The 25,707-nt window shown below is 45.5% G+C and overlaps 1 protein-coding gene across 3 annotated transcripts; it reads left to right on the forward strand.

The window, feature by feature from the left end:
• The first annotated feature begins 841 nt into the window (after positions 1–841).
• arid2 (AT-rich interactive domain 2) lies at positions 842–24,825 on the forward strand. Of its 3 annotated transcripts, none has more exons than XM_086022640.1 (22): positions 842–953; positions 3,408–3,593; positions 3,717–3,810; positions 4,727–4,824; positions 11,935–12,068; positions 13,952–14,170; positions 14,260–14,327; positions 14,502–14,571; positions 14,762–15,012; positions 15,842–15,938; positions 16,029–16,238; positions 17,060–17,224; positions 17,771–17,849; positions 17,977–18,111; positions 18,359–18,570; positions 18,693–21,016; positions 21,544–21,695; positions 21,784–21,922; positions 22,045–22,130; positions 22,222–22,345; positions 22,925–23,016; positions 23,163–24,825. In XM_086022640.1, exons 2-22 carry the CDS (start codon positions 3,502–3,504, stop codon positions 23,272–23,274), a joined length of 4,953 nt encoding a protein of 1,650 aa, XP_085878766.1. In that variant the 5' UTR covers positions 842–953; positions 3,408–3,501; the 3' UTR covers positions 23,275–24,825. The 3 variants fall into 3 exon arrangements, with proteins under 3 accessions (XP_085878766.1, XP_085878765.1, XP_085878764.1); XM_086022639.1 differs by lacking the exon at positions 842–953 and adding an exon at positions 2,761–3,264; XM_086022638.1 differs by lacking the exon at positions 842–953 and having other exon boundaries at positions 2,761–3,593.
• The last annotated feature ends 882 nt before the right edge of the window (positions 24,826–25,707 follow it).

A 25,707-nucleotide genomic window follows, 5' to 3' on the forward strand; every position in this document is an offset into this window, starting at 1 on the left:
GTTTATATTCAATCAATAGTAAAATTAAATAGTTGTTTTGCTTATTCAAAATATTTTTAAATGCAGTATAATCTACTGTGTTTAACTGGAAAATGCATAATCAATCATCTACTGCATATTTCCAGATTGCCAAAAGGTGGAGTCAGAATCCACTCTATGGCTCCTCACCCAGTGACCTAAAGTTTGAGTTGAAGACTCCCGGGGGAAGTGTAAGAACGTTACACGCAGTTTTTTGTCCTTTTTTTTTTTTACGTTACACGCAGTTAGCGTCCCACTGGGCTCTTTTGTCTGGGTGCTTGGCCCATACTTTGCTCCCTTTGCACCATATGCCAACTCGGGGCCAGACTGTCAAATCACATGAAGTCTTATCGTGTGTGATGGCCCGAGTGATTACACATTCACCATAACTACACCACCTCTATCACTTTTATTTAATTTTGTTACACTATTGGCAGTGTTGGGGGTTGCTGCTATTCAGAGCACATGGCAGCAGAGCACTGACAATTGAATCAACAAATGTGAGGGGAAAAAATGTTCAGCTTTATTTGAATGCATGAGCATTGAAAATACATATTGTAAATATTTTAGGCATCTTTATAAACTTACATTCTATTACCTACAGGTATCATGGTGTGATGGACTACAAAACTTCAATCTTTTTTTTATTGTGACTTAGTTTACCTTGCAGACAAATAGACTATCTATACTGTATATAGCTATACTGTATCTAAAGGTAGGTAGAGTATATTTGATGTTTTCCCATGATTTCCCATGAGCTATTTTGAATAGCCATAAACAATACATTTCAGCCAAATAACATGTACAGTTCTGTACAAATGTCAGCTATGATCTGGGGTTAACTGTTTGGCCTACTACATCATGCCCTTACAAACATGTCAACACAAGACCAAATGACGAACATTTTGTTCGCTTAATTATCTTTTCATTCTAAGGTAGGACCTCAGAGTCGTGTTAGAAGTGTTTTATTAACTGATCTTTCATGCACAAATTGCCCTGCATAGCTCCGTACATACGTTACTGTACAATGAGCAGATTAGCTAACGTTAGCCTGTAGGCTAAAACGTTAGTTCTTCGTTTATAGCTTACAAAAACACTGCCCGTCTTATTGTTGTATTCATCCAAGCAAGCAGTCTGTAACGGAAGGTCCAACAACGTTGTTTTTGAAAGAATGTGAAAAGAAAACAACAGCTAACTAGCACATTAGCTTTCACAACCTTATTGGCGTACATTATTAGCTCGTATTAACTCTTTACTTGGTGCTTGTTATAACATATTAATGATAACTTTAGTTATCATTAAGTCAACCAGTTGAGTATTATAATATTATAGTATTATAATATAACCATTAACGAAATATTTCAAAAGTCGGGGGGATGTGGTGGAATACGGCGATACGAAGCGCGTCAAGGCGGTGCTACTAAGTTATGTTTTAACGTTGTTTCGAAACGTTATTTACTATTACCCCACTAGTAACATAATACACTTGTTGATTACACCAGGTAGCAGCTAATAGGATTATCCCAAAGTCTTCACAGCGGCTCGGTAGTATCCTCGTAAAGTTAGCTTAGCACGCTAAGCTACCACGCTAACTAGCAAGCTGCGAACTCATTAGCTCCGAATTCGGTTGACGGGCGTCGGGAGTCCAAACGGGCGGCGGCCGAGGTGAACTCCGGTGCGCTTGGCGAAATGAAAAAGACACGCGGAGCAGGGAATCGCGCAACCCAAACACATCTTTATCCACCGCGTGCTTGTCAATTCCTCAAAATGGGGTCTGTTAACGTATGTCTCCGCCATTTTGTGACAGGTTTTTTTCATTGAGTAAAGGGGGTACGCGTAATGGTTGAATGTAACCCCGTCAAGAAGATACGTTTGGCAGTTACACTCGGAAGGGATCGCGGGTGGGCGAAATTTTCAAGAAACTCCCCCGTGAGATGAAAGTTTTTAGGTGGGCCACGAAGGGTAATACACAAGTTATACTTGTAATAACGAGTTGCTTTTGCAACAACGGAAATTGCTCCATTTGAAGAAACAAGAAAAAAGTAATTGGAATTAAGAAATATATTACTTCATTTAAGAACAGGAAAATTTGTCTTGGCAAGATTTCTTAAAACAAGTAGCTAACCCCCCAAAAACAACTAATAATATTTTTACACACATCCCCAAACTCTTTTATTTTGGCAAATACACCCGTGTGACGATTAAAGTGTTTATATGTGTTGTGGCCTGCAATTTTTAATTTCTGCCATAGTTTATCTATTTCCCTGTTTTATCCTTGATTATGATGTTTAAGTATACATTCCACAGTAGGAAAACAAAAAATTTTCAAAATCGTGCAATAAAACATATGGTAATTAGTGGTATACAGTATACTCCACGTCCCACTGACTATTTACAAGTATGATACATGATACACAGTCTTTCCAAATTAGAATCGACAGCGTGGAAAAAAAATAAATATTTTTTTTAGAATCATGCAATCAAATCCTATGTTAATTAATGTTATACATTAGCCCCAACTTTTTTTTTTAAATATAGCTTGTGCAACAAGAAAATCCTGTGTTAGTGTTTTATCCCATTCCCCAAGTGATATTATTTACAATTAAGTACAATATATATATATTTTTTATTGTTTTTTTTGGGGGGGGGGCATAGTTTAGCAGTAGTTTTCAGTCTTATTCAAAATTAGAACGTCTAAGTGGGAAAAAAAAACTTTTTTAGCTCCTGCAATAAGATTCTTTGTCAGTGTTTCATGCAATGTTTTTTTGTCGTAGTTAATCAGTAGTTTTCATTCAGAACCCAAATTAGGATGTCTGAGTCGGAAAATATTCACATTTTTTTTAGCTTTAGTTTTAGCTTTTGTAGTAATAAGATCTCATGGTAATTAGTGTTATACCCTACCCCCCGCGGGACATTGACAAGTACCTCCTGACCTGTTTTTCAGTCAGTTTGTCAGACGGTCCCTAAAAAAGAAAACAGTCTATTGTTCCAGCGGTCGTTCTGCCCTGGACGGACGGGGGCTGCAGTGCGGGGCTGGGCCACAGAGGGCGCTGCACGCACGGCAGGCCGGCCTCCGCGGCCTTCTCATCTTTTTGTCTGAGAACAGGATCCCTCTGCCGCTCTACAGTGTGTGCGATAGCCTCGGCGCCGCGTCCGTAACACACTGTCAAACCACTCCAAACGAATACAACCGCGACCAAAAAGCATTAATCGAACACGTCCCGCTATGGCGTGCCTAATCCGCCGGTAGGTCGCTCGTATTTGGGACTGTTCGTTTGGAACTTAGTCCGGGTTTGAATCGGGCTCGCTCGCTCTGTGCATCAGTCTTTATTAGCGAGCCTGCCGCTCTTCTTGCTACCAGCTATTTCTTTAACTTTTTAAACACTCAGCTTCGCGAATGACTGAGCGCCGGCGGAGTATGGGATCGTTGGTGTCTTAGGAAGCAACCGAAGTGGGCTTTAACCGTTTTTGCATGCAAAAACAATGGCAAATTCGACGGGGAAAAATCTTCCAGATCAGCGAAGGAAGGGACAGGCTTTCCTGGACGAGCTGCGGCAATTTCACCAAAGCAGAGGGTGAGAACCGGGCGCCTTTATTTACACCAAATGCAACTTTGGGTTCACATCGAACGGCACTCTGACTTGCGCCGAACTGTTATTGAGAGACATTTGTGCTCATTTGTGACGTTTTCTCCCTAGATCGCCGTTCAAGAAGATTCCTATCGTGGGTGGGAAAGAGCTGGATCTGAACGGTCTCTATTTCAGAGTCGTCTCTTTAGGTGGATTTGCTAAGGTGAGTGGGGAACCAAAAGTGGACATTTTTTTCACCCCGCTCCGTGCGGCGTGTGGACCTCGCTGCGACTCCCCTGTGGGCAGCCTGGGACGAGTGAATCCCCCCCGCAGACAGCCGTTAGTGGGTCGGTGTTGGCCTTGTGCTAGTTTGCCATGTATCTCTATTGCAATGTGCTGCCTTGTGTTTGTTGTGCGCTTTCCATTGAGTGGCGAGCGCTGCGAGCCAGAGCGCACTCGGGAGCCACTCAAAATTAGCGGGCACGTTTAACATCGATTAACGCCACTCGGAAAAGCCCACGGAAGACGAACCGTGCCGCCGGGCCGCCGCTCGGCGCTCGACTAGCCGGGAAAAGCCTTCGTTTTGCCCCCTCTTTCCTCGCCATTTTCCTCGGCTTCATGGCTGCTCACAAAATGCAGGCCTCGTAGGCCCGCATAGTGAATACTGTCAACGGCACCGTACCGAGCCAAGAATAAACGCCTTACCACCAACTAACACATTCCTCCTCTCCGTGGGCACAGTTTGTTGGGAGTTTGGCGTCGTTTGCGTGTTAGGCTAGCGTGGGAAAAGTCAACTTAGCCTGTTAGCCATGTTGCTAACTAGCTTCAACTGAAACGTTAAGTCTTACAACACTTGTACATACACACTTGTGTGTCAAATGTAAATATATGCAGGGCTTGCACACATTTGCGGCATTGTACCGCGCGGTGTGTTTATTCACGTCATTATTTACGCGTGCGTTAAACAGTTTTTTACAAAGGTATTGATTTTCAGCAGTCCTTATTGGGGGAACTGTAGATAGAAAACCAGATGCTTCCAACGTTGCCGCTCTCTCCCCCTTCTCTTTCCCATTTTTGCAGGTGTGCTTTTATTATGTTTTGTGCACTTTCTTCTAACAACCCTTTCCCTCATCTTGCAGGTATCCGACAAAAACCAATGGAATGAACTCGGGGAAGAGTTTAATTTTCCAAGGAGTTGCTCCAACGCTGCATTCGCTTTAAAACAGTACTACCTTCGGTGAGTAGCACGGTTATGCAGCTCTGTGCCTCCCAGGCAGCATGTGGGAAGTGTTTACAAGTGTTAGGATGCAATCAACAGGCGTTTTTCCTCCTCTTGCTTGGAACCGGTGGCTTTATTGTGCCGTGCCGTGACATCATGGGCCCTTTGAAAAACAATATGGCATGCAAATTATGGGATCACATTTGTTATAAGCCCTTCATTACCCCCCCCTCCCCCTCCCCGCCGTTGTCTGTTGTGTTTTCATGCTGCAGAGCTCCAAGTCGCAACACTGTCAGCTGCCTGTGATGGGAGTCTGACTTTTCCCAGCAGCTTAAGCACTGTGCTCTCATCATATCCAATGTTAGTTCCTGTCATAATCGCGCCCCCCCCCCCGTTGGAAAATACACCTTTGTGAGCCAGGCGAGCCATGCAGCTACTCGCGCAGCTCTGTAATTGCTTCAGAGGCAACCGCCTTTGCATTACTACCTAGTTAACGCTTCAAGGTGGCCAAGTGTGGCGGCTATTTTACCTCCTCTTGCGGCTGATGCTCTCACTTCCTTTTAAGCGCACAGATGGATACCCATCAGCTTTTATTAGCGAGGGAAACGTCTATTAAATGGCTTTCTGTCTTAAGGGAATGAGAATATTTTAAAGAGAGTGCAGCGCATGTAACTTGGCAGAAAGGCGGATGACAAGACGGTCTGTTGTGCTTTTTGCCAGCCTTGCATGCATGCAGTAATGGGTGGGAAGCTGTCTAACTCGTAGGCTCGGTAAATATGCAGAATTCCAGTTTTGCATGTGCAGAACGGTTGCACGCAAAATTGCGGCTGTCCTTTCACGACTGATTTAAAAGAATAACCTGCCTTAGCTGACCACGGCAACAAACTCATTTTTCAAATTATGTCGCTCCTAAAATACTCAGTGGTGGTGAAATAGGGAGCAGCAAACACAGGCTGACAGCTGAGGGAGGCTGCATGCAGAATATATCATTCTCATGTCACAACAGCCGTTGGAACTAATTTGTTGATTTTATCAAAGGAAGTTCAACGTAGTGGTTGTCAGAGGCAGTGAGCAGCTCAGAGTGAACACGGCGATGCCCGCCACCCGTTTTTGCTGACTATGTATGATCGCTTATTGGATGAAAGGGGAAATTATATTTTCTTTTACCTTTTTAATGTAATCGCCGCAGGGTGAAGGTTTCCTGTTGGCCTTCGTCCAGGTTGGAGGTTGCAGTCGGCCATACTGGAAGTTTCTCACTGAAAGACCGTTGAACGACCACGTGTAGCTCCTGACTGCTTTGACATTTGCAAGCTACTCTGGAAAGGCGGTTATTTTCTATCTTCTAAAGTAAAAAAAGATGAGAAGATGCTGTATTTGACAAATTAGACATGAAATCATTTTTTTGGGGGGTATGTGTGCCCTGCGATTGGCTGGTGACCAGCTGGGATAGGTAACGTGCTTGTTACCACAGTGTGGATAATCACTCTAGAAAATAGATGCAATGAACTCCTCTTTAAGGTTCATGTGAAGCCAAGTAATGCTGAGCGAAGAAGCTGTGCTGTCGCTGACCTCAACTTCCCTTAGCCGTGGTCCTGCTGTTGAATTAGCCAGGCAGCGATGTTGTGCGCTTCATTTTCCCCTAATTATTGCAAGGCACGAGAATCCAGAATTCTTAATGTTACTTGATTAGTATGCTCATCCAGAGCCTTGTCATTTCCTGGCGCTTCTATTTAGTGCTTGTTTTAAAATATTCAGCCCCAGAAAAAGACCCGTGACATTTCTGTTCGAGTGCTGCTTTCTGCCAAAGTTTTGAATGGTCAGTGGCACAATGCGCCGCAGCTCCGGCCTCACACTCGCCGCAGTGCAATAAGCAGCGCGCAAGTACAGTGTCCACTTGATATGTGAATGTCAGCGGTAATAAGCGGAGACGCGTGCCAGAGACATTTCTACAGCTCGTTCTCAAGTCGTTGGGGAGCTACTTTGACATGGAAAGGCAGCAAAGGTGCGGCGTTGGTTCTGAAAATGAAAGCGTAAGAAAAAGGAGAGTGATCAAAATCAAAGGTTTCCCACCAGAGCTGCTTGTTTTAAAGCCCTAATAAACCTGATCACAGTTGCAGTGCAATGACCACAGCCCATGATTTTTTTTAATGATTCAGCATTTAAAGTATTACTGTATAACATTGCAAATCCTAACTCTTCTATATGTTTTTTTTTTTTTTTTTTGGGACAGTCTGTTTCCCTGAGTTCTCTCCCCTGTGACTGCTGCAGCAGCTGCAGCGTAGCTCACCCCTCTGTAAACTGATGTGGTTTGATAGTTTTCATTTGGCTACACTGATACGGGCATATTTCAGCCAAAATAGTTCACATGTCATCAGTTCCGTAATTCTTTTCACATGATTTTTGGATGTTATTTATTTTATTTTTTTTTGTGCTGAGCTCCCCAGCCTCATGTCCTGATTTTCAGCAAAAGCTCCCCACAATCCAGACATGGATGGAAACTCCACGGTCTCTCCCCATTGTAAACTTGAGGACAAGTCAGGTGACGCGGGCTTACCCTCAGTTTGCCCTCGCCGCCGCTTCCCCAGCAGGAGGGAAGTGGGCCCAGAAGGCTCTGACATCGAGGAACCGCTCACTCGCTCGCTCTGTTCCGAGCTCAAACATGTCCATTGTTCATACTGATGGGCCCAAGCGCCCAAGGTGTCCTTTTAATGGCTTGTTTGGACAGGAAGGAGTAGATGGAGAATTTTGCTATGTAATGGCCTCACATGTCGAACGGAGCTTGTGACGAATACGTGGTTTTAAACTACAATCAAATGGAAACACATTGTCATTGTTTTCAACTCTTTTTTTTTTTTTTTTTTCAACTCTTTTTTTTTTTTCCTCTTTTTTTTTTGCTTTTCCCATCAAGCTGTCGCCACTGCTAGTTGCTCCCATCATTTGTTTGGCGCTCTTTGTACGCCGGACGCAACCCACCAAATTTTTAAAATTTGGATGCGGGATACCTTGTGGTAATCTGGGCCCGTGCGCATCTCGTGTTAAAATCACAATGAAGAGCGGAGCACACACAAATTCTGCCAAGGTTGCGCGCACAGACAAACAGCAAGCGTGCCTGTGAATTAACATATCCTTTGATAAGCACACATGCGACAGTTGACCTGCAAACAGCCATTCAGCAGGTGTGTTTGCTTGTGGTGACGACTGAAAAGTGTTCACAAATAGCTACTGAGCCAGTGTTTTATTTATTTATTTTCTAATGATACATTTTCATCCTAAATGGCTCAATTTAGGGAACCTGTCATGGCTCCAACTCGTGGTCACTCCAAGTCGCCTTGCGTGCTCGTAGCAAAGAGTTTCATACTTTGGGCTCTACAGATTGTGTTGATTTTTATATATGGCAAACAGATGCTGTTGAATTAATTGCTCTCCTCATATGGGAATGTTTTATTGTGATATCAATGCCAACACCAGTGTGTGCATGTTTAAATTTTCTATTCTATGACCTTTGAGCCTGCACTATTAAGGGCTGCACATTGTCAAGCACCTCCAGCAGTTATATTAACTGTCCTGTGCTCATTCTAAGTTAATGTGTGCTTTTAATATTGAAGCTCCTTTAACTCAAGTTCCTATCGCAAACTGGCTGTTCCCACCAGCATGTCTCACAGAGAGATGGAAACACAGCAAATGATTCCATTTATGAGTGGAAGAGGCAGTCACGGTTGTGTATTGTCAGCTTACCCAGGTGTAAGCAAGCAGAGTGCCATCCCTTTTGATACTCTTAAAACCGACGTAGCAGCCCTTCTGTCTAAAAAGAGGCTAATTTGTTGTTCGGTAAGAGGCGACTTGACAAACAGGCAATTTCTAGGCTTGGTTCTTCCGGACACGATTCTTGACCTTTTCTGATTGTGTGTTAATTTCAACACTATTTACACGGTCATTTTTATCATGCTTGTTCCTACCACTCCCCAAGAAGCCCTTAAAATGCACTTTATGAATCGATAAATTCTTGGGGGGAAAAAATTGAAATGAGTGCGCACCAGCCTTGCATTGCGTGGCCTTTGAACTGGTTTGCATCAGCTATGTTTTGCAGTCTATCGCTGCAGACTGAAGGTAGACAAATTATGACGGCCGGCTATGGATAAAGATGAGACTCTCTCTGTCCGCGAGTATGGCTCCAAATCTATCTATCATGGACAACCTGAGGGCTTTTAAGACTTTGTATTTTGACCTGCCCGCAGGCGGTGTCAGCCACCACTGACAGCCTCATCTCTTCCTCTTGTCTCCTCGCCGTCCGGAAGATTGACAGGTCTGCCTTGAACTCGCCAGCGAAGCTCGGGTTACCACTTTTTGTTGCTACGATAAAATGCACAAATCATCGGCGGAGACTTTTGTTCACGGGCTTTTAATAAACAATAGCAATAAATTTCTTCGGCGGAAGACTGTTGTGGTTGAACAGCTAGGCTGTCAAGAAGAAGGTCAGCTTCGCTCTGTTGTGAATCAGCCTTGTTAAAGTCTGACTGTATGCAAGGAAAAGGATCATTTTTAGAAAACGCAATTGTCAGCACTTGCTTTTGTCTGACAACATGCACCAGCTTTGGGCTCTAAAGGAAGAAAAAAAATACGTATTTTTTTTCCTCTTCCTCCCCTTGACAACAATCACTATGTTCTCAACACTGCAGAGGAACTCGCATCATTGAAAGCCTTTTTAGATCGCCGGCGTGAGACGTCTCGCTCGCTCAGATGCAGATGTTTGCAGCTGTAAAAGATTGGACTGGTTTTATTGCGCCGTCTCGTGCGCTGACCTTTCCATCTGTACGCGCCTGTCATACATTATCAGTGGAAGCCGCAGGGGCTGCGTTTAGAGCACCAAATCAGTATTTTAGTCCTTGGACTAATGTTTTGTCAGCTAGATTATGGCTGTGCCAAATAGTGTCTTTGCAGTTTTACTCAGTGCTGTCAATCATCTACATTTTTAAGGGTTGATTACTCAGTTTGGCGAGTGAAACTCAACCTGGCATTATTGACAAAAAAGACTTTTTGCACGTCTTTGTCCACGTCCAGCAGGGGGCAGTAGACTCAAACACCAGGGGCAAAAGGGCGGACAAACCGAGACTTTGTTTTGGTAATGTGAACACAATGTATGATTTTTGCTTGTCGCTTGCCCACCCTTTTTATGGGGCAGGGAAAACAAGCAGGTGATTTTTCCATCAGTACCAGTGATAAACCAGGAAATTGCTGTAGCTTATAAAAGTCAGACTAACCTCATGAACAAAAGCAGCTGTATTGTTTATTGGCTGCAGTGTTCTCATGATGCTGACGTGCTACCATGTGGTGGGAAGGTCTGTGTTTTTCCCTCGCCACTTGAGATGAGACCAGAAAATTGCTTCCAAGTCTAGGTGTTCACCTCTAACTGAATCTAGGTGATATGATCTGCAGTCTCTGGGCCAGGCTTGCTGTTAGCCGCTTTGATCAGGAGCAGGGTCTGAAGCTCGCATTTCCTGTTTTTGACCCTTCACCCTAAAGCATTAAAATCAGTGGACTGGCACCTCTGCCAAGGCAACCCAATCAAATTGTAACCCCTTGTGTATATACTTTTAGCTTCGACAAGCATGAAAGGTGATTGGTTTTGATTGGTTGTGTAGTTTTTGTGTAATGATGCAGACTGACCAAAAAAGAAAAATTCCAAGAAATGGAAGATCGGCTGTGCCACTAGACGGTTTGTTCCGAAATTTTGGAGTAGGTGTTTTCATGCGCGCCGATGGGATTATCAGTTGACATAAACCAGGCCGTTTCGTTTGGAAAGAAATCTTGATCGCAATGTCTTGATCGGGTCAGACTATTCCGAATGGGATATGAAGCAATTTTATTCCGATCAGGCTTTTAATCCGAAACATTTGTCCATGTACACTTTGCCACTTTTTTACATCTACTTGGTGCTCTTTCTCCACAAATGAGATCAAACACCTGAAAAAGATATCACCCCTGAACCATTATTCTCCTCATGAATGCATGTATATAGTAGAAGCGGTTTGGAGCCCCTCTCCAAAAAAAAAAACAACCTCTCCCACCCATCTATAGTCATTATCTGCTTTTGGCCAGACAGCGGTTGATGACGCTGCGTTGAGGCCCTATCTCTCCCGCGCGCCTTGTTCGCTCTCTCCTTCCTCCCCACGAGCTGCGAACGCGGTGTATTTATAGTCGAGCGTGTCACCCGGCAGCCAGCGGACGGGGGATTACCTCCACCATGATGAACAAGCGGGGGCCTCATTTGGTAACAGCCACTGGCTGGCCCGGTCGGTGACTCACGGCCACACAGGCAGGGTTCGCCGCACTCTCGCCGCAAAGGTATTTTGTGTTTTTTCTTGAGCATGTTGGAATGGCTGAAGACATGTTGCCTTATCGTGGAGAGGGAATGACTTCATTACTCATGTTTGCAAAGTTCCTTGCAAATGTTTGGAGGTTGCAGTTCTTGCGTGAAGACTGCAAAGGAGGTTGAGATTGGAAGGAGTGTTGCTTCAAAACTACGAGGCAGAACAATTAATGTAGTAGAATGCAATTTGGGAAGAAATTGCTTCATTTCGCAGTCTTCTGGCTTTATTTTTGAACATATATGTTCATGATATTCATTAATTTTATGTAGTGTTTACATCAGTTCATTGGTTTAAGTGCAGTCCATGTTTGCATATCATTGGTACATGAAAAGTTGAAGTGATTAAGCTCGAGATTTGCATTATTGTAATCAGATTTATGATTTACTCACTTATTTGTTTTCCACACTTGTGTGGTAGAATTTTGTGAAGTTGTCATAGTAAATGCTTCAAAGACTGCAAGTCAAAAGTGTTTAGTAAGTTAGCAACTCTGTCTGAAAAATGTTGAGAGGACCTTGAAATTAAGTCTCATACTGTTTGCTGGGGTAAATGTGAAAGTAAATGTGGAATTTGAACATGTAGTCACAACAGTGATTATCGTAAAACCGCAGCATGTTAGCCTTTAAAGGCATTCAATCCACAAATTTAAAAACAAGGCTTTAATTGGCGTTAAAATGTTTCCCCCCCCGCCCCCTCAAGCCACATCATGTGTGACACTCGGGCAGCAGGCTGCACTTGGCTCACCACTTTCTTTTCTGCGCAGATACTTGGAAAAGTATGAGCGAGTCCACCACTTTGGCGAGGATGACGACGAAGCGCAGCCAGGGAACACCAAAACCTTCCTTCCAGTCGGCGCCATTCCCACTTCGTACAACTACCAGCAACATGTTGTTTCAGGTAGGCCCGACGCTCTCTTAAGAGGGTTTTTGCGCCTTATGCTTAGCGAGCTCAGTCGAGCTTAGCGTCCGTCACTGGGCTCGCAGTGTTTTATGCATCAGGTAGAGGGATTAAAAATCGCATTTGTGTCCGAACAAACTTCTAAAAATCGGTTAATCCTCATGCTGATGTCATTGCAGTGTCGCATCGCTGCATATTGGGCACTGGAGTGTAGCATTTTCACAACACAACACAACACGGCATCCTTGTGTCTCAGTTTTGCTCGTTTTTTGTGGGAGAGGACTTATTGAGCATTTTTGCCTTCTGTGTAGCTCATGAGGCAACATATTGTATGCTGCTTATCACCTTTTATTGCAGCTGCTGTTTACTCCACAATTTCACCTTACAGTGCTTTCGCCGTGTTGGAACCGCGCCTGTGAGGCACGCATTGAGTGAGCGAGTGTTTGGAAGTTGCTTCTGTAAATAACATTGATAATTTTATTTTATTTTTTTAGAAAGGGGGGGCATGCATCCTCAGGATGAAATCGCATCTGAGAAAAGACATTTCTAACTCAATGTTACGCTTCGCCGGCAGAGGCAAAAACTGCAACGTCTCACACAGACACACACAATCCGGTGCGTTGGCTCCCGCTGAGCAGCGCTGAGGGAACTGACAAGACATTATTGATGAAAGGAAAATAGGGGAAGTGCTTGTTGATTTTCGGCTTGCCTCAGTTCAGATTAGTGCCTTCCATATTTTATTTCATTTGCCCGCGCTCATTGCTGATTGTTTTGGTGGACTTTTTCCTTTTTCTATTATGTGAAGAACATATTTTATGCACACAAGGGGAACCAGAAAAAACACCACCTTAATTGCTCAATTATTCTGTTCTGATATTTGTCTATCCATTTAATGACAGACGGTGACCTTATTGTTGGAACCTACCTATTATTTTGAACATTGCATTTCAGTAAAAAACACATTTAAAAAATATAAACAAGTATTTTTAGCAAGTCACTAAACTTGCGCTAAACTCCTAAATGTAAAAGACCATCACACAAAAGGGTCGCTATTTTAGTCGTAGCCCTGCAGCAACTTTGCTAGTCCTTTGCATGAAGCCTTGTTGTACAGTCCCTCTTTTGTTCCGATCCAGTGCAGGTGGTCGGGGTCGAACAGCAACTCGCAGGAATTGAATGGAGCAGTTGTAGCTGTAAAAGGAGCCCCGATGATTTACATTAAAAGCTCAAACCTTCCTCCTCTTCAGCTCCTCTCAATCAGCGAAAGAATGTTTTGCGGCCGTGATTGCCATCCCTGACACGTATGCTTTAATGTAAATCCAAAAAAGACTTTCTTTGAAGCCGAGGCTGTTCAATAATAACGCTGATTAAAATCTTGCCCTTTGTTGATAATGATATGTAAATGCACAAAGCCACCAGCCGATGAGATCGCTTCCTTTAGATGTCCTCTGCAGCTTAGAGTAAAAACAAAAAAAGAAAAAGAAAAGAGGGCCTCATCTGTCCTTTGTTTTCTGCTGGAGACTGGGCTTGCAAATGCACTGACCTCTGTAAAGGTTAAAACTTTATTTTTTGTTGTTGAAGGGGAGCATTAAACTTGGATAAGGAAAATAAATCAGAGCTTGACTAGCTGGCTGAGAGGCAACAGTCGCACATTGAGGTGACAGTGCCTTTTTTTTTTTCCCCGTCATCCTCGCTTTACAGTCACCAACAAAAGCCAACCCATTTGTGGTACGTGACATTAATTTTGGTTTGAAACACGTATCATAAGCTGCTCTTGCATGTTAGAAGTCTTGGGAGCAAACAGTTGAATTGCCACTATTTATTTCTGATGCCAAATTTGCATCCTCATAATGGGAATATGAAATACTTTTTTTTCCTCTCCCCAGACTATCTCCGCCAAAGCTACGGGCTATCTACTGATTTTATTCCGCCGTGCGACTACAACAAACTGGTGCTGTCTCTCCTATCGGGCCTGCCCAATGAAGTGGACTTTGCTGTCAACGTTTGCACTCTTCTCTCCAACGAGAGCAAGCACGCCATGCAGCTGGACAAGGACCCCAAATTGGTCACGTTGCTACTGGCCCACACTGGCGTCTTCGACGACTGTACGTTTGCACCGGCATCTCTCCCGCCCTTCCAATTATTGGATGTAAAGAAACAAATAGAAACCATTCACCTCATGCTCTTTTTGCAGCGCTAGGCAGCTTCTCCGGGGTGTTTGGTACCGACTGGAAGGCGAAAACGTCCCGGGATTTTATCAGGGTAATGTTTTGTCACGCTTAATGACTTAAAATGAGGCAAAATGATGAGAACATCACAGCACAAGTCCACACGAGATTGTAAAGACTCATGCCCCAAAGGATGATTCAGTTGTCCGAAATCACTTAACAATGCAATGTGATGCTTGGCTAACAGCTATTTGTTGCTCGCTCTCAGTTTTGGAAGGAGGTGGTGCAGGAGGCCGAAGTCAGGGAGCTGATCTGGGACAAGAGCAGCACAACACAAGGTAATGCAGAGCTAAATGCCACACATGGCAATAAAAAGCCACATTGCACTACAGCAATACTAGCTTGAGTGGTTCAGTGTTACTCATCAACAACAGACATTTTGCCCTCTGGTTTGGCAGTTCATTTGATCTGAAATTGTTATTGCATCTGCTGCTTCTAGACGTTGATGTTTCCTGTACCTTTCTTCAGATGGTACATCGGTAGCAGAACGTTGGCAGAGCCTCTTCCACCCGCCGCGGAACCTGGGCATCAGCGACATGGAGGCCCAGCGGGTGCTGCAGGTGGCCGTCATCCTGCGAAACCTCTCCTTCGAGGAGGCCAACGTTAAGCTGCTGGCGGCCAACCGAACGTGCCTGCGCTTCCTTTTGCTCTGCGCCCACTGTAACCTCATCTCACTCCGACAACTCGGGCTCGACACGTTGGGCAACGTGGCCGCTGAGGTGAGTCAACTGAGTATTTGTCGTTTGATTGCTGCCCAGCCATGAAGGGAAGTTCATTTGTTCACAAACTTCTAGTGATGTGATTTTATCACTTCGAGCGGGAGATGTGTGATAATGCTTGCGCAGTCATGAAGACAACAGCCTGTGTTGCTATGGAAATATGCAGCGTTGGCAAAATCGGAGTCGTAATTAGCTGAACAGCCACAATGTTCTGGTAGGGAATAGGAATTGGAGCATTGTGCCCCAAAAGCCAAGCAATTCCTGCATACATAATGCTATGATGTGGAAACCAAATGAAATCCATGTGATCTGCACGTTTTAAAGAACAAATGGTGCAAGTGCTCGACCGATGGATGCCGTCGCATTCTTACATGTAATCTGAAACCCTCACGTCTACAAACGGAGCATTCAGAAACTATTATTTCTACATTTTCCGGAGCCTTAGTGAACGATTTATGTATGTTAATTTACTGCTATGCAGGGAAATAATTCCTCATCAAAGTGCTATTTGTAGAAAATGTATGCAAAGAGCCCCCGATGCAATCACTTAGAGCTTTGTCGCCAGTAACTAGAGGGGCAATTTTTGCATCCATAAGACACATTAAAGCGTGCTGCTTATTTGTTTGAAACAACACATAGCGTCAATGAATCATAATGAAATAGCTGTCGTACGGGAAACATTTGTTGTTTTGAACTGTAGCATTTAGACATGCTTTATTTCTTTGGTTCACTGCTGTTGAACCTGACTTTGCTCTCTTACCCTCCCAGTCAGCAGGACCATTTATTCGTTTGCAATGCTCACTGATCTGCATTTAATTTTGCCTTGCAGCTCCAGCTCGATCCGGTTGACTTTCGGATGACCCATCTGATCTTTCACACCATCACCAAATGCTTAATGTCCAGAGACAGGTTCCTCAAAATGAGAGGTGCGACTTTGCTTTTCACCGCTTGATCTAAATCTGTCGTCGCCACAGCGATGTAAGCATCTCCGCTGGAATGTCTCTTTTGCCATGTAGCCATGGAAATCCTGGGCAACCTGAGCAAAGCGGAGGACAACGGCGTGCTCATCTGTGAGTATGTGGACCAGGACTCGTACAGGGAGGTAATGATGCTCCTCACCCTGCCTGACCTCATGCTCCTCATGGCCTCGTTGGAGGTGCTCTACCTGTTGGCTCAGCTTGGAGAGGTTCCCTGCAGCAAGATTGCCTCTGTGGACCGTAGCATAGGTAGGCACCAAACAACTGCGTGGGGAGCTCAAGTCTCGAGTGTTTCATTTGGTTAATTTTAACATTCTAGTGCAGTAACCCACCCCCCGGTTCACTATTCAGAAATCCACCTATTTGCATTTTTTTTTTCCTTCTTCCTGTGGAACTTATTTTCTGCTTTTTGCTGAAAACACTTTCAACATATTCAGATTTGATTTAAAACATTTGGAGACAGTGTTGCGTATTAAATCCCTGCAAGCGTTTACATTTTCAAACAAGCACTTTGACAACTTTCCTAGGAAATCACAATGTCCTATCACTGGTGAGCTATATATTACAACAAACCACTGAGCTCCGCATATGGTCCTTGGGTGACTCCCAATTTGGCGACCCCTGTTTTACAGGTTAAACGGTTAGTACAGGCAATTATAAACTTGTTGGGTTTTTTTGAGCGACGGCCGACGGGGCATTTGTTACTCACATTTTTCCACTATTGTGGCAGAGCCCAGCCCCTATCCCCCACAAATAGCAGAGTACTGCTGTATTCCTTATTCATGACAAGCATTGCTCTGTGGCCCCAATGAACAGTGGTGGAAGTACACTTGGTTGTGCGATTGATTATTCCACTTCATCAAACACAAGGCTTAAAATCTTAGCAGACATTCGGTTATTTTGTATGCAAGTTTTGTCCTACTGATTTCCATCCCAAGTGGGAAAACTTCTACCCTGGAAGTATTTTGGATTGACTTCTCGCTGGAGAAATTAGTCATGCTTGATCTGCCCAATTGACTTTACTACCTTTGTACTAAAACGTGTCAATTTTCCTCTATCTCCCTGGTCAGACCTGCTCGTGAGGTTAGTTTCTGTCGACCTTCATACGTTTGGACCAGATGCCTTGACAGCGGTGCGGTTGATAGAGCATCAGGCCAATGCCGAACAGGCTACAGAAGTTCGACCGCAGCTGGTCGAGCAGGTACCGGCGGCCGTGCAGGGAGCGCCAGCCACGAGTGAGTGTCCTTCACACACAAACTGTCACACTGAAGATCAAATAAACATAAAATGTAGCCTATTTATTTTACGGTTGCCCATTAAAGTCCAGATGCCGGCATGCAAGGGGAATTTTGGTGCACAATAATTAAAAAGCTGCATCTTTTATGTTGAAGCTTGATGAGATTTGTAATAATCTGATTTCAAAGTCATACAGACCCAATTCCTTCCAGTTTACCAGGGAGCAGACCATTTTACTTTTCCCTTTTTATGAGTTACATTTTGGATTGTTTGCCAAGTTTTCTGAAGACGAATGAAAAAATAACAGTAGCCTTACATGAATGTGAAAATTGATTAAATTGCTTCCAGCGAGAGTCCCTCTCATCTTTGTTGTAACACAAACTAATGTAGTCATTGGTTTATCTGCCACCTAGTGGACAGTCTAGGGAGGGCTATTTTTGGCGGTTTAACTGAACCAGCACATTGCATTTTTAGTTATAGCGCACTCTTTCATCACTAAATTGGTGGTAAACATTTCTCCCTATATTTTTTGTTCTTTTCTTCAGCGGCACGTGCTCCGGTTCAGTCCACACAGCCACCACCTGGCATAGTTGAACTTGATGGAGAAAAATTTACATTGCAATGGTAAGTCATCATTAGAATGATTGCGCTGTTGGTATTAAATATAGTGGGTGTGTTTCATCCCATGTGTCAGTGTGTTCATATGCAGTGGAAAATGTAAACAATACTCCCTGGTTTGTTTCTCCAACAGGCTGAATGCACACTTTGAGACAAACACCGAGGGCTCTGTGTCCCGGTCGGATATGTACTCCGAGTACCTTTCCACATGCAGCAAAATGGGACGAAGTAACATCTTGAACTCCACTGGCTTCCTCAAATGTCTACGGTCAGTCTTTATTTCCTGTGTTTGTATCATGCCTTAATAAATGCTTGTAGCCTAAGGTGAGACAAGAGAAAAACAAATGTTCCACACCGTTTTTGTAGAAATCCAAGCAATAGTCTCAAGCTATGGGAAGTCAAATGAATTATTCAATATCTAATTAAAGTTTACAGTGGCGAACAAATGCATGTTTAAGACGACGCAGCTCCAAGGACTATTTAACATTGGAGCCCTGTTACCACGGCCATTACAGGACTGTGTTTCCCAGTCATACGATGCGGCGGCAGGACGAGACCAAAGCCAATGGCCCAGTTCACATCCTCCTGGTGGGGATAAGGCGGAGGTCAATACCGCTGCCCGTCCAGCTGTACTACCAGCAGCCTCAGCAACAGCAGGTGCCAGGTACGGCACCCTCTCCTGCAGTTCGGACAGAAGCCCCTGCGGACACCCAGGCGCCACCTCCAGGTAGAACAGAACATTTAATTCTGGCCATTTAAAGATCCTGTTAAGTGAATTGGACTTCTAAATAGTCGGAAGTGAAAATGAATAAAACAAACTAACCATTTGTTTGTATTTTGTGTGGTTAGGTATGCCTCCTGGGAATCCAGCACACTTAGGCCGGCCACCAGGCCCGAGCGTAGGTGGCGCAACTCCATCTGGGACCGCCAGTGTGAAGGAGACCCCCAATGCAAACCATCCAGCTGCTTCCCATCATCCGGTGGCCCCGCACGTGCCTCTGCAGTTACCAACAAACACTCAGGCAGTAGTGCAACAACAGCAGCAGCAGCAGCAGCAGCAGCACGTCCGGTCTGGTCCAGTGGTCCAGATTCCAACATCTGCACCGGCCTCCCAGAACCACAGCCCCCAAAACCCGGCTGCCCCACCCGCGGTTCAGCAGCACTCCCCCATGCTCCCCACCGGGACACCAGTCACGCTTTTTCAGCAGGTACCCCAGGGCCACATCCTCACCGCCAGGGTGCAAGGTGTCTGCCCCCCAATTTCCCAGCACCCGCCCCTCACTCAAACGCCACCTCTGTCCACACCACCGGGAGCCTTTCCCCATGTAGACGCTCAGTGCGGTGTGGCGTCATCCGCAACAACCTCTTCCATCCAAGTGGCGGCAAGTAATCCGGTGGCTCCCACTTCCACGGGGTCACGTGTCACATTTCAGAATATCGCCCCCAAACCAGCGCCAACCCAGTCCACGGGCCCAGCGGCCACGATAGCCAACCAGCAGCCTCAGACGCAGGCCCAGAGCGTGGTCATAGTCGGTCCCAATCCTCAACAAAGCCAAGCCTACACCCCCGCCATACACCAAATTGTTCTTGCCAACCCGGCCGCCATTCCTGGTGCCCAGTCTATTCAAATAGCAGGGCAGCCCGGAGCTCCTTCCAGCCCGTGCCCGCCTGCCGTGTCCCACCCGAATCCCCAAGTCCAGCCCAATCAAACTGTCAGCCACGCACTATCTATCAAGCGCCATCAACAAATGATTCCGCAAGCTCCTCCCTCTCAGCCTACCTCCTCCGAGTCCAGCTTGATCAAACAGCTTCTGCTTCCAAAGCGAGGGCCTTCCACCCCTGGTGGAAAGCTCATCCTGCCCGCGCCGCAGGTGCCCCCTCCCAACAGCTCCAGTTCGCAGGTCATCTACCAGACGGCCTACAGCCCCCAAGTGGCCCCTCCGCAGCCTCAGCAACTGAACGTTCAGCTGGTTCCCAGTCAGGTCCAGCTCTTGCCTGGCCAGCTCATCTCGACGAGTAGTTCGGCCGCAATCATCCAGGCCCCCATGGCGGCCGGGCAAGTCACATTTACTGTGGTCCCGAACACTGGCTTTAACACCTCCGCCGCAGCTGTGGCCGCGGTCAGCCACGGCGCTGTGGCCCCGAGCGTCCCGTCGCCTCCGTTCCCGACGGGAACCGTGCCCCAACAAGCCCCTGCCGTTCCGCCGGCTCCGCTCAGAGGCGACAAGATCATTTGTCAAAAGGAGGAGGAGGCCAAGGACGCCACCGGCTTGCACATCCACGAGCGGAAAATCGAGGTGATGGAGAACTCCTCGATGGCCGACGGAGACTCCTCCAACGGGAAAACCAGTAACGGGGATGTTGGAGTCGGTGCCAAGCTGCTAAACGGTCGCAAGTGCATGGAGTCGAATCTACCTCCATACCACTCAGGGAACTGCCAGGGGACACTGAACGGTCCGGCTGCAGAGAGTACCCCCGCTAATGGGAAGCAAGCCCTCTCCCCCGCCGGCCTCGACGCCGCCGCCCCGGAGGGGAACCCCGACCCTAAAAAGACACTGGTCAACGGGGTGTGCGACGTTGACCGGGGCGCCAGTGGTGTCATTAGCAAAAACATTCCAAATCACATTGCTTCCAAGCAGTACTTGGGGAATGGGGAGGTGGGCCCCGCCGAGAAGAGTCACAGCTCAAGCCCCCCCGCCCCCAGTCATCCCCTCCAGCAGGACACTGCCAAAGCCCAGCAGGCTGAACGCCTGGCCAATGGACCTCAGGCAGCGGGCACCAGGCCGCCCTCGGAATTAACCAATGGACCTTTAGGGCCCGGCCACGCCGTGCCCGTGCTAAGGCAGCAACTGCTCCCTAACCCCACCCTGCCCCCCACCATCGCCGTTACCTCCCAGAGCGCGTCCGCCTCCCCTGCAAACGGAGTGGCCTCGGAAGCCCGGGGCGTCAAGAGGCCGGCGGAGAGCGAGGATCGCGCGGCGGCCGCATCCTCGGGGATCCCCAACAAGGTGGGGGTGCGGATCATCACCATCAGCGACCCCAACAACGCGGGCAGCAGCTCCACCATGGTGGCCGTGCCCGCCGGAACCGACCCAAGCACAGTAGCCAAAGTAGCAATAGAGAACGCCAGTCAGCAGAGGAACTGCTCACCCACACAGGCAGCTGGCTCAACGGTGAGTCATTGGCAAGGAAATGTCATGTCAGTGTGGTCCCGTGGTGTGATTTGGTGTCAGATCCTGTCTGGCACAGTGTGACTATTTCTCTGTGCTTTTCAGTCGGTCGAAAAAGCGCTTTCCATCATGCCGTGTGATTTTTAAAATCACTCAAGGTTGCGAAACAACTCAATTACACTGTCAAGCGGGCCGTCAATGCGATGTGGAGGTTAAGAAGGCGAGGCCAGTTAAGACCATTTGGCTCTCACTGATACAAACCTCCTACAGCAAAGCATCTGAGAGAACAACTTATGCCTCCAGAAGAGAGCTTAGGTTACATCTCGGCGTACAAGACACTTGATTGGCAATACTTACAAAAAGGTTTGAGGTATTCAACTTCGGGGTGAACCTAAAATGCACTAGACCATAATTTGACTCTCTAAACTGCTCACTTGCTGTGCATAGCCGACACTTTAGCTCCGGGTATGTTGTCAGGATTCAAACGCGTGGGATTCCCTAACGTTATGTTGGATGCACCTCTTCCCTAGCCGACTGTTACGCCATCCCCGCCCCCCGCCTCCCAGCCTGCAACAGCAGACGCCACTCAACTCCCCTCAACGCAGCAACCGCCCACAGCACCGCCCGAGCAAAGTAGGAAAGCGGGGCAGAACTTCAAATGTCTTTGGCAGTCCTGTAAACGGTAAGATGAGTAAATATACTGGATAGTCCATCCTTCCCGTGCACGGCATGAAAACGTCTTCTGAGTATTGTGCGCACTGTTCCGCTAGGTGGTTCGAGAAGCCATCCCAAGTGTTTTACCACGCCGCAACGCAACATGGTGGAAAGGATGTGTATGGAGGCCAGTGTCAGTGGGAAGGATGTGATCCTTTCCCGCGACAGAGACTGTCCTTCATCACGCATCTACAGGTAGGACCGTTCCTAACAGCACAGAAGTAGACAGTTTGTTTGTGGTGCATTTGAAAACCACCGCCCTAGATGATAGATTTAACATTGTTCCATTTTTTTTTTTCTTCCACCCTCACGTCCAGGATAAGCACTGTTCTCGGGAGGCTTTGCTGGCCGGACTCAAACTGGAGGAACAGCAGGCGCAAAGCCCCAACCCGACTGCTTCCCAGTATGTATAACGCTTACATTGCACCAACATGTCATTTGAATGACAGATGAGAATTGTTTGCAAGCCAACTTTGAAATGTGCGGCTTTAAAGGACGCCGCCGGTGGCAGGCAGTACTCCGGCAACGCGAGCGCCGAAAGCAATCGTCAATCATCCGAGCGCAGCTCTCATGGCCCTCCGCAGAGGTTCTCGAAACCTGGTGTTCAGGGACTTCACGGTGAGTGGAAGCAGCCTGACCCCATCCCTTACTTGCTAAGGCTTGGTGTTCAAATGTCTTTGTCAAAGATTCCCATTTTTTTTGTAAGGAACAATACATTGTACAGGTAAACGTCATGCTACCTTTAAATATTTCATACGTTCTACTAGAGCTGAATGATTTTAGGGGAAAAAATTGGATTTTTATTTTTTTTTGACAGAAATTGTGATTTTCTAGAATTCAAGCTTCAGTGCAAAATTCACATTGTACAGTTGCATTTACAAATATGACAGAATACCTTCAAAGCATTAAAGCTATTACTCTAATAATGCAAGGACACGATTTTCAAGGTTTTTAAAATGGTTCAAGTACAGCAAGAGCCGCTTTGACGATCTCTAAATCGTGCTCTCCTAGATCGCAATTTCGCTCCCAAAACGATAAATCGTTCAGCCCTACTTTCTACTATAGTGACTGAGAGGTCTTGAATTTTAGAAAGTCTTCAATTTGGCTTTCGTAAAACTGCGCATAGCTTGGGAAAGAACTGAAAGCATCTGTCTCAACTATTATAACATGTTGCTATGCCTCTTTTCCCCTTCCTAGGATGAGAAGGAGGGACCAGTGACCAAACACATAAGACTAACTGCTGCCTTAACGTTAAAGAACATCGCCAAGCACTCGGACTGCGGTCGCATGTAAGTAACCAGTCGACTTGAATATGCTGCTTGGAAGCCATGTTGGAAGACATAGAAATAAAGTGTTACCTTAACTTCCTAGTGCCCTTAAGTTTGACTTGACCTCTGTAGCTTGGAGCCAAATGCTGACACGTTTTTGCTTTCAGGCTGGTAAAGAAGCACGAGCCTCACCTCTCCGTGCTCGCATTAAGTAACATGGAGGTGTCCACCACGCTCGCCAAATGCCTTTATGAACTGACACGCTCGCTCCAGGCCTAACGCCAAAAGGACAACCTCTAGAAACCCCTCCGTCATCCTCGCCCGTCCACTGACGCGAGAGGAGCAAGCCGCCGGTGAGCTGTAGCGAGTCTGGAAGGAAGCGGAGCGCAGGACTGAAGATCCTCCTTCTGCCACACCTGCCGCCCCCGCCCTCACTCCCTCCCACTCCCGACCGACCCTCAGCTCCTTCAACCTGTGTTTGAAACCCCGCCACGTACCCTCGTCCACACTCAAAAACTGCCACGGGGTCTTCCACCAGCTGCCCATCACAGGGAGCTCTTTCCGACCGCTTCCCTGAGGGACTCGACCGACGAAACCACCCCTAAAAAAAAAAAAAAGGAGCACCAAACACGAGCACATTTTGTCAACGTTTTTTTTTTCTTTCTTTTTCGCCCCACAAACTGACGAGCGAGTTCCGACTGAATGAAGATCACCGGGTTTTGGGGGTCCCCGTGTGAGAGGGGTGGGCTTTGGAAGGTATCCCACAGGGTTGGGATGGAGGAGGACTTGGCAGGCAACTGGCACAGACTTTTTTTGTTGTTTTGTTTTTCTTTCAAACTTGGTAGCTTGGTTTTCTTACTTGAGTCAATATATTTTCACTTATTTATTATTGAAATGAATACCATTACAATTAATGAAATAAAATCTTGTAAATATGTTGTGAATATATATATAAAGAAGATCCTCTTTCATGATGCAGCCACTGGAGAACTTGCTCTGTGGTGTTAATAGAAGCATTACCTTGGTAGGATTGAATAAAGTAGTATGTTTTTGTTTGCTTTTTTTTTTTTTTTTTATGATCCCTGGTCACTTGTATCTAATGTGATTCTATACTCAGCAGTGGATGAATGTACTTAAAAACCCTGTAAATACTTCTGCAAAGGTACTGATGCTGTAAAGCCTAGGGAGAGGAAAAAAACAGTTTTTTGTGGAACTGTGACATTTTGTATTATAATACCTTGTAGAACTCATTTTGCTGGCTGAAAGAGTATGGAATAATATATGTCATTTTGTAGAAGAAAAAAAATATTGAAGGTATTTCCCTTTCTGTTTCCTCACATCTTCCCCTAAATGCACACACGAAAAAAAAAAACAAGTGACATATATCTATCCACTGTAAGCGTTTTGTCATTGTACGGGCACAGTTGCGCGTACCAAAATTTTTTTGTATTTGTAAATTGGTTTAAATACATGGAGTTTTTATACAGGTTTTCTCCTGTGTTCTTTGCTTTATGTGCAGGTATATTTCCTTCACTACTTTTTTCTATCTTAATATAGTGTGGAGTTTTATCGTACTATTTTTTCATTCTTAATACCATGCCACATTCCGGCTCACGTCCTCAAGACTGTGTCCTCTCTACCGTGTGTTGTGTACCATTTATGACTGCCTGTCCTATTAGCATCTGACTGGGTGGTGCGACCCAACCATCCTCATTTCTGCCGTGTCTGTAGGATGTGTGACTAAACATAGACCTAACAGTCTGTTAGAGATTGGCTTTATTTACTTTGGTGACTGTTTATAGTTTTTAAATAAAAACACTGAACATTTTGCATTTTCTTCAGTTTTATTCTGTAAAATGTTTAGAATGGGCAAACCTTCCCACTTATATCCCATATTATTTGCAATGAAACACTTCGTATTTCAATGGACGTGCATTGCTGCTATTTGGAAGATGCATTAAACGTAGTGATATTACATTACATTCTATGCAATCGTATTCATATAGGGCATTTCACAACAGCTACAGCTGTAACAAAGCACTTTACATACAACAACAAAATAGCCATAATACAACAAGTTATAGTTAAACAGCGCCCCCGTGTGGTTGAAAGCAGCATTATTTCAACAGCAAGCGCTGCTCAGCAAGCGCTGCTCAACAAACGGGTTAAAAAAAACAAACTAAAATACGCCACACCCACTCCGAGCATATACAGTAGTTTATGCCGTTGATAATAAGGGCTTTATTACAGCTGTATTTGTAGCTCTTGTATTGTATTGTATTTAATAAAAATAAACTCAGGTAAAGTTACTTCTTACTTCTAGTACACAACTACTATAATACCAGAGTTGTCCTGTTAATGTGCAGAAATGTTTTTTCAGTGGTGGGAAAAATGTTGCTAGTAAAACACAAAACAGACACAGAACTTGGGTATAAAAAAGTGGGGGTCTGAAAATATCAACTTAGTTGCAGATTTGAGTGATTCACTCCTTAAGGCTAAAAACATGGAGCACTATGAAAATTGTCAGATCAGTTAGCTTAATTATGTCATTTTGACTAAGTCATGTAGTTCACTTTTTTTCTCCAAAAAAGGTTGCATGTATGTTGAGTCACAAGTTCAGAGCATAATTACTACTATTTTAAAAAAAGGCCTGTGATTAAACAACATTTTTCAACAGTGACTGAGAAGACACTTCAGCAAAATCAAACAAAA

The sequence above is a fragment of the Filicampus tigris genome, chromosome 22 (genome assembly GCF_054856515.1).
Source record: "Filicampus tigris isolate MCC_2025a chromosome 22, RoL_Ftig_1.0, whole genome shotgun sequence".
Taxonomy (NCBI): domain Eukaryota; kingdom Metazoa; phylum Chordata; class Actinopteri; order Syngnathiformes; family Syngnathidae; genus Filicampus; species Filicampus tigris.